Source organism: Rhinopithecus roxellana, chromosome 20 (genome assembly GCF_007565055.1).
Source record: "Rhinopithecus roxellana isolate Shanxi Qingling chromosome 20, ASM756505v1, whole genome shotgun sequence".
Lineage (NCBI taxonomy): Eukaryota > Metazoa > Chordata > Mammalia > Primates > Cercopithecidae > Rhinopithecus > Rhinopithecus roxellana.
Genome location: NC_044568.1, coordinates 76375404 through 76384397, shown reverse-complemented (window position 1 = coordinate 76384397; position 8994 = coordinate 76375404). Strand labels below are relative to the sequence as shown.

The 8994-nt window shown below is 53.2% G+C and overlaps 1 protein-coding gene across 1 annotated transcript in view; it reads left to right on the top strand.

Annotated features, from left to right (window-relative positions):
- The first annotated feature begins 2810 nt into the window (after positions 1-2810).
- The window catches only part of USP7 (ubiquitin specific peptidase 7), a 72392-nt gene continuing 66208 nt past the window's right edge, over positions 2811-8994 (top strand). The window contains exon 1 of the mRNA XM_010383633.2: positions 2811-3531. Within this exon, the coding sequence (XP_010381935.2) occupies positions 3453-3531 (79 nt within the window). The 5' untranslated portion in view covers positions 2811-3452. The remainder of the gene's footprint in view (positions 3532-8994) is intronic.

Sequence of the window (8994 nt, the reverse complement as noted above, 5' to 3'; positions counted from 1 at the left end):
CAGGCATGAGCCACCACGCCCCAGCCACACAGTTTTTTTTTTTTTTTTTTTTTTTTTTTTTGAGAAGGAGTCTCGCTCTGCCGCCCAGGCTGGAGTGTAGTGGCCGGATCTCAGCTCACTGCAAGCTCCGCCTCCCAGGTTCACGCCATTCTCCTGCCTCAGCCTCCCGAGTAGCTGGGACTACAGGCGCCCGCCAGGTCGCCCGGCTAGTTTTTTGTATTTTTAGTAGAGACGGGGTTTCACTATGTTAGCCAGGATGGTCTCGATCTCCTGACCTCGTGATCCGCCCGTCTCGGCCTCCCAAAGTGCTGGGATTACAGGCTTGAGCCACCGCGCCCGGCCTTTTTTTTTTTTTTTTTGAGATAAAGTCTCATTCTGTCACCCAGGCTGGAGTGCAGTGGTGCAATCTTGGCTCACTGCAATCTCCACCTCCCAAGTTCAAGCGATTCTTGTGCCTCAGCCTCCTGAGTAGCTGGGATTACAGGTGCGCGCCACCATGCCTGGCTAATTTTTGTATTTTCAGTAGAGACAGGGTTTCAGCATGTTGGTCAGGCTGGTCTTGAACTCCTGACCTCATGATCTGCCCTGCTCAGCCTTCCAAAGTGCTGGGATTACAGGCGTGAGCCACCATGCCTGGCCAGATTGGTTTTGAACTCAGTGATGGGGATAAGGTTGGCCAATGTGAACTGACAGCCACACACATAACCTTCTGCCACCTCTTCCTCTGCCAGAAAGGCACTTTCTTCCCTCCTCCAAGCTTCCAGAATACTAGAGAGGATTCTTTTGCATCTGAGCAGTGTTGATTAGCATTTGTGAGAATCTGTGTGAATAACAATACCTCTTCTTCAGATTCTGGGGGTGACCCAAGGGATTCCTTTGAAGTGACTGGGCTCTTCCCTGCTCACCTCTGTGGTCTGGCAGGAAATTCACTGGTGGGAAATCTTCAAGTGTATGAAATGCTGGTGAGGGGGATCCAGTCACACTTGAATCTATGTTCATTCAACCAATTGATTGAATGATTGATCAATTGATTGGCTGATCGAGATTAGGTTTCCCTATGTTGCCCAGGCTGCTCTCCAACTCCTGGGTTCAAGTGATCCTCCTGCCTCAACTTCTCAAAGTGCTGGCATAAGAGGCGTAAGCCACCGTGCCTGGCCCATTCAACCAATATTTATTTATCTATTTATTTATTTTAGATGGAATCTCTCTCTATTGCCCAGGCTAGAGTGCAGGGCTATGTGCAGGGCTATGATTAGCTCACTGTAACCTCTACCTCCTGGGTTCAAGCAGTTCTCCTGGCTCAGCCTCCTGAGTAGCTGGGATTACAAGCGTACGCCACCATGCCCAGCTAATTTTTTTGTGTGTATTTTTACTAGACAGGAGGTTTCACCATGTTGGCCAGGCTGGTCTCGAATTCCTGACCTCAGGTGATCCGCCCACCTCGGCCTCCCAACGTGCTGAGATTACTGACTTGAACCACTGGGCCTGGCCCAACTAATTTTTATTAAGTACTTGCTGTGTATCCCAGGCATTTGTGATACAACAGTAAGCAGAACATTCTTTTGGGGGGCGGGGAGACGAACAGTACATAAACTGGAGAAAAATGCAGAGAAAGCGGGTATAGGGAGATGGAGAGGAAGACAGGTACCACAATCTTCTGGCCTTGTTAGAGCGAAATTCTATTCTCCCCTGAGATGTGTAGAAATGTATATCGGTTTGCTCCATTTTTATTGACCCACACTGCCTTGATTAACTGGAAGAGTTGAGACCCTAATCATCAGTCTGTCAATGACTGGATGAGACAGGACAGGAGATACATTCACTGAATGTCTCCTGGAATAGGGAGACCCCAGGTGAATAATCCCAGATTGGGTTGATAGGAAGGAAATAATGCCAAATGTGAGAGGTAGTGGGCTTGTTTTATTTTTATATTATTATTTTGTTATCATTATTAGCTGAGACAAGGTCTCATTCTGTTGCCCAGGCTGGAGTGCAGTGGATCCATCTTGGATCACTGCAGCCTCAGTCAACCTCCCAAGTGAACCTCCAGCTTCAGCCTCCCAAGTAGCTGGGACCACAGGCGCGGGGCACCACACCCGGCTAATTAAAAATACATTTCAAAAATGTAAAAACAAAAACCAAAAACTTTGTAGAGAGGGTGGTTTCTTACTCCTGGCCTCAAGGGATCCTCCCGCCTCGGCCTCCCAAAGTGCTGGGATCACAGGTGTGAGCAGCTGCGTCCAGCTTGCGGTTGCTCTTGGGGAGCCAAACTTTGCCAGATTAGGCTGACAGTGAGAAAATACGTTCTTCCACGGTAGATATTGGGTGAAAAAGTGCAGGTCAGTCGGCGAGAGTAAATAACGACAATAACAGGAACTTCTAGGCGCTGACCCCAGGCTCCCTTCCGGGCGCTATCCCGAGCAGTCCCTGGGCAACCTCCGGCGCTCGCCCCGGCGCGCTCGGCTGGGACCTGAACCACGGTCGCCGAGTGGCTTCTGGGCCCCTCCTCGTTGCCGCTCCTGGGTCTTTCGGGCTGTCCAGCTCCCCAAGATGGGGAGGATTCCGGACCACCCCCGCAGGGCTAAGTCACCGGGCGTCCAGCCTGGGCCCCCAGGGCCCGGGGGCAGCGAGCGCCGGGGGTCCGCCTCGGGACTGCCGGGCAGGCGGCGCCGGGGCGCGGCGCTGCGGGGCGGGCGGGCCTCGGCGGCAGGCGGGCCGCTCCCTGCTCCGCCTCCCGTGCTCCGCCCTGCGCTCCCGCTCCGCCCTCCGGCTCGGCGCCCGCCCGCTTGCTCTCCTCGCTCGCTCGCTCGCTCCGCGGCCCCCCATGCGGATGTGACATTTCACGCCGCCGCCATTTTGAGAGCGAGCCGAGCCGAGCTGCCGGGCGCCGCGTCCGCTGCCGGAGCCCCGACGACGACGCCGAGGAGGCGGAGGCCGCGGCTCTCGGAACGCGGCCGGCCCGTCGCCCGCCCGCGCCGCCGCTCCCGCCGGCCCCAGGGCCCGCAGGCCCGCCGCGGCCGGCCAGGCCTCCCGCCCGCCGCGCCCGGCCCGAGGCGGGGCTGACTCCGCGGCCCCCGCCCGGCCGCCCTCCGCCCCCGGCCGGCCCGCAGCCCCGCAGCCCCGGCCCGGGCCCCGGCGGCGGGAGGCGGGCCCCGCGGCGGCGGCGGCGGCGGCGGCCGCAGCGAGCGACGAGGCCGCCCGGCCCGGCCCGCCGGCCGCCCGCCCGCCTCGGCGCCGAGATTGGGCGAATCGCGAGCAAGTACGTGCGCGTCTCCCTGCCGCCGCCCGCCGCGGGCCGCCCCGGGGCCGCCGCCGCCGACGACGCGCGGGAGGAGGAGGAGGAGGCCGCCCCGCCGCCGCCGCCGCCGCCGCCGCCCCGGCTCGCCGCCGCCCGCCAGCCGGGCTCGCAGCCCCGGCCCCCGGCCGCAGGCGAGGCCCAGGCCGCGGCCGACATGAACCACCAGCAGCAGCAGCAGCAGCAGAAAACGGGCGAGCAGCAGTTGAGCGAGCCCGAGGACATGGAGATGGAAGGTGAGGCCCGCGGGTCGGCCGCGGCGGGGCCGGGGGGCGCCTTTCATTGTGGCCGGGGGAGCCGCGGGAGCCACGCGAGGGGCTCGCCATCTTTAACCAGGCCCCGGGCGGCCGCCGGGCCTCGGCCTGGCCTCCCAGCCCCGGCCCGGCGAGGCTGCAAAGTCATGCCGGCTCCGCGGGCGAGGGGCGGCCGCCGGGGCCCCGGCCCCGTGCATTGTCCCGACCCCGCGTCCGCCGGGCCTCCCCGGCACAAAGCGCCCGGAGTTGTAAAATTCGAGTGCTCCGGCCGTGGAGGGACGGAGGTGTTTTCTCACCCAGGTTGGGAGGCGGGCTCCGGAGACCGTCCCCGTTCTGGGGCGTCCGGCTGGATCTGGTCTGGCTGGGGAACTGCTGACCTCCCCGGGCGCGGGGCTCGCCCGCACCTGCTCCGGTGCGCTCCCCCGGAGGGCGCGCCGTGGCTCGGAAGCGCTCCTCCAAATCACTTTCTAACAGCACTGCCTAGCGTCGGGCTTACATTCTAAAACACCTGCAAGGAACGCAGATGTTGTCAGGCTTTGGACTGGCCCAGAGTTCTGACCCGGGCGCTGTTGGTTTCCGAATCCACCTGTTTTTCTGGGAGTTTGGTACCTGGCAGTGTGTGGTGCAGCCAGCATCCGGCCAGGTGTGCGCTTGCAGTCGTGCGAAAGCCCCGCCGCACATGGCTGCCTGCATCAGAATCAAACCTGACTCGAAAGGTAACTCGGTTTTCTGCCGATGTGGCAGTAATTTTCCAGGGCACTGTAGTTTGAGGTATCGAGTCTTGGTTATAAAAGTTGGATGTAAAGACACTGTAAAGAGAAGGGTGTTGGATTTACGGAGTTGGTCATTGGAAGGCACTTTTTCTCATGGCACATTCCACTGAAACAAAGCAAAGTCCGAATGGTCTTTAAAAAGTTTTAGGTAAGTACGTGACGGGTTCAGGCTGTCGGGAGTCAAATGGAGGCCACCTGAATGAAAGGGCGTGGAATGCTTTATTCTAGTTTTGCTTTTAGCGAGGGATCTTGGGTTGCGTCAATGAATGAAGCTCCAGGGGAGCTCAGGAAAAGCAATGTTTGTCCTGTGCGGTGGCTCCAAGTGTGGGGCGCTGAACACCGGTTGGTGGGAACACTTAAGCGTGACTGGTGTTCCCCTCTGTATAACTTACTGCCAGTAATTGGATGGTCAGTGAAAAAATAGCTGGCCACGTTGCAAATGGCAAAGTGGCTGGGATTATGCACTAGGCACTCCCCAGTGGTGTTTATCAATGGCAGTAATGGGGGACAGAAGAGCGGAGTCCACGCCAAGGACTGGGTTATCTGTTTCACTTGGCCCCAGCAAAGCAGCAACTTTGCAGAGCGCCTGGTATGTGTGATTAAACCGAATAACTGAAAAGATGTACATTACTGAGAGAATTTTGTGTATTCCTTTTGTACTGTATTTTGCAGCCCATCTAAAACATAAAAAAAGGTTGCTTTTCACTTTCCTTTTCAAATGGTACCTGATCAAGACAAATATCCAATAACACGAGCATATGGATTTCCCATGGCATTGTCCTACTGCTTTCCAGGTGTCTTTGGACACCAGTGAGAATTAATAAACAGAGACATTACTGCAGAGCCTGTGTGTTACAGACCTGTACCCTTGGGAAAATAACCAGGTCCACAAATTTCAAGGTCTTTGCTTTTTTTTTTTTTTCCTTGTGAGACGGAGTTTTGCTCTTGCTGCCCAGGCTGGGGTGCAGTAGTGCACTCAGCTCACTGCAACCTCCGTCTCCCGGGTTCAAGCGATTTTCCTGCCTAAGCCTGCCAAGTAGCTGGGATTACAGGCATGTGCCACCACACCTGGCTACTTTTTTGTATTTTTGTTAGAGACGGGGTTTCTCCATGTTGGTCAGGCTGGTCTCGAACTCCCGACCTCAGGTGATCTGCCCTCCTCGTCCTCCCAAACTGCTGAAATTACAGGCGTGAGCCACCGCGCCTGGCCGGTCTTTGCCTTTGCCTTTAGAAGACTAGAGGGTGTTGAAGTTTTAGAAATTCAGCAGTCTCCATGCATGTTTTCAAGGCTGCTTACTTTTCTCATAAAATGTAGCTTTATTTTCGTATTACAGTTTGTATTGGAAAGGTAAGCCCTAGAACAGTTAATCTGTAAATTTACCAGAATCTCAAATTGGATGGCAGCGGTTTTAGTTACTAATGCTGATTGCTTAGACTTAAGAAACTCCTTTCTTCTAACTGGGCATCTGTTTCAATTTCATTATCCAGAAGGTCCCTTGTCTTGTAGGGAGCACATGAGGCTGTGGACAAATAATAGTGCCCTGTGAGTACCCACTGGTGTGTGGTTGAAAAAGCTACTTGTGTCTTAGGCCATCTATTTCAGCCTTCTCAATCCTGAAATGTAGCCTTACGATTGATCGGAATGTGACTTAGGACCCGAAAGAGTGAGAGAGCACTTCTGTTAAAAAGCCAGAAGGGTGGAATTTAGCGGACTCGGGTTGGCTTCATGGACCAGGCTGTGAGTGGGGTCCGGGTCAGAGCTAGAGACTTGCACCTGTTTAGTGTCTGCCTCGGTGCCTAAAGAACCAGCAGCTGGAAACTGTCAGGGTCTGAACAGCTTGTGGAAGGGAAGGCTTTGTAAACCTGGAGCATCCTGCCTGTGCCTCCTGGGCAGGGTGGTTTCGAAGGAGCCTGGGAGACTGGTTTGGTTGGTTGGTTTTTCTCTATCAATATAGGTCAGTGTGAGTTTGCTCTCTGGCCTCACATTCTTGGGGTCGCATTTGCTTTTGAGTGAACTCTGCACAGCCCTTGGATATTCACTGGAAAACAGCAGTGCTCTGGAGTAGTTATTTTTAAAATGCCCTGAGCAGTTAGGAAAATGATGAAGGGTAAAGTGCGGAGAGGGAAGAGGTGAGGGGCCTGATGCAGTTTGCTGGGGTTGCAACCACACACTGCCTGTGAGGCGTGGAGCAGCCAGTTGCACGTTTCTAGTTGGAAGGCAGATAGAGCTGGGGAAGTGGTGGTATGATTAGGTCTGGCTGGGAATAAGGTTGCTTGGCAGTGTATTATTATTTGCTAACTTTGGTGGCCACGGAGGTCTAGGGGCTGAAGGAGTGACTTGCATGGGTCTCTGCCCTCTGAATACTCAATGGTCATCGGATGGTCCGTGTAGACGCTGTTGAATCAACAGGAAGTTATCCGGAGGCCTTGTTTCTGCATACAAACGGTTTTTTCCGTGGTGTGGTTCTTCTGCCCGAGTGAGCAGTCTCTGTTTCAGTGTCGGCTCTGAGAAGAATGGGATAGATGTTAGACTTTTGTATGACACTTAGACTGCTGCTATTAGGAGCAAATTAATGGGTCAGTGGCAGCTTCTGAAAATAATTGATCATAGGCTTGGTGGTGGGTTTCTTCCAAACTTGTGCAGTTACTTTTCTGCTGAAGCATGTTTGGGAGTAGAAAGTGACTTCTCTTGAACACACCCAGCCAGATAAACTTGTGCTGTTGTAATTTATTATAATTTATTATAACTAATGGAAGATTCTTTCAAATAGCACTGTAAGAAGACAAAAGTCAAATATTTCGAGAGTGTCAGTTTTCCTTATGTTGGCATATGTTGCTAAGATAATTCTTTGCAAAGTTACAAGATGCACATCAGCTCAGAGAAGCCAGTAGAGAAGAAATTAGGCCAAACCTAGCATCTCACTCTGATGTGAGCATGTCAGGTTTTCATGACTCAAAGCGATTCCCCAGGCTCCAGCTCTCCTGATTCTTTCAGGCTGCTGATATCCTCCTTATAATTTTTTCTCTATAATCAAATGATCGATACTAGCAAATGTAGGAAGAAGGTATCCTTTCTTTTTTTGAATTCGTGTTTTGGAAATGGAGAAAGAGGTCATTAAGTTAAAATTCATGGTAGGACAGACTGTGGTGGCTAAGGCAGTCTAGATTTAGAGCCATGCTTGGGTTTGAATCGGGGTTTTGCCATTTGATTGCTGTGGTACCTAATGTGCATTGCTTAAACACTTGGTTCCTCAGTTTCTCTGTCCCTTAAAGGAGGTCACTCATGCCCGTCAAGGTTGTTGTGAGACTGGAATCGCCAGGCACATATAAAGTGCCTGGCATGGAATTTGGAGCATAGGAGATGTTCAGCGCATGGTGTTGCCTTGATGGTAGGGCTTTCGCAGCCAAGAAGACGTGATACTTAGGTTAGAACTAAAGTGGGGCACACACCACACGTGGGGCCGTCGAAGATGGTTGCTCTGCAGAAAGGGCCCGCAGTAACCATAGCCGATGTGGATTAGGAAGAAACCATCCGGCCTCTGCCTAAACAATGCTATTCATGAAATCTCGGGCTTGATGTGCCTGAATAGGGGTTTTAATACTAAAGGTGTAATATTTTGAGAACGATTCAGTGTATGGTAAAAGTCGAGTGGATTTGGTGCCATTTGCCACTGATGCTTAATTTTAGTCAGCCTGGTGGCCTTCTGATGATTCTTGCGTGAGTGCTAGAACTCCCTATGAGTGTGGGGAAGTGGAGCACTAGATAGTGGCAGGAAACCAGGTCCCTGAGTGTCCAGAGGTTGGGAGTCGGCCTTGAACTCTGCCGTCTCTATCCCACATCCTGTTGCCAGGCCCTTGCTGCCTCGTGCTGGAACTGTGGCGGTAGCCTCCCTCTTGGTCCTGCTTCCAGCCTGCCCGACCCCACACGCTATGAAAGCTGCTGCCCACAGGACTTCTGTCACTGCCCTGCTGAAAAGGACTCGGTGTCCGGCCTTTCCTACAGGAAGTCGCACAGCCAGGGTCTCAGGATGGCCCCAGCCTCCTTGATGCTACTGACTCCCAGCACACATGCACTTGTGTGGGCACAAACAGGACAGATACCCTAGGAAAGTGGTTCAAAATCCCACCCAGGGGCCACCTTTCCTCTAGGCCTAAAGGTCGCCTCTGCCCCTTGGCTTGTGTAAGACCTGTGCACTTTTTGCCCCACCTGCTACTGTGCTGGTGGGATGGGCGTTCGGGTGCCTCCTCCACACTGTTGGCTTGTTTGCTCTGAAGGTGACCGTCTTAGTTTTCTTTTTTGTTAAATTTATTTGTGGGAGATGCTCTTTCAGGAAACAGGTTTTCAGTGTACTCTGAGAATAAACAGTAGTGCAGGAGGTGGCTGGCTGGCAAGTGGCTCTCAGAAAGACGCTGAAGCCATAAAATGGTATTGCTTTGATAAGTGATCATTCAATTTTATTGCTTTTAACGTTAATGTAATGGTGTTTCTTTGATCCTTTGGAAGTAAAAGCCCGTTTTCCAGACAAAGACATTGCTAGACTTTCATAAATAACTGAAAATTTCTTTTGGGTATTTTGTAAAGTCTATTTTTGTTACCGTTTTTGTGTTTAAAAATTTTTTTTTTGGTTTTTTAAAATTTAAGCGACAGGGTGGCTCTGGCTGTAGTGCAGTG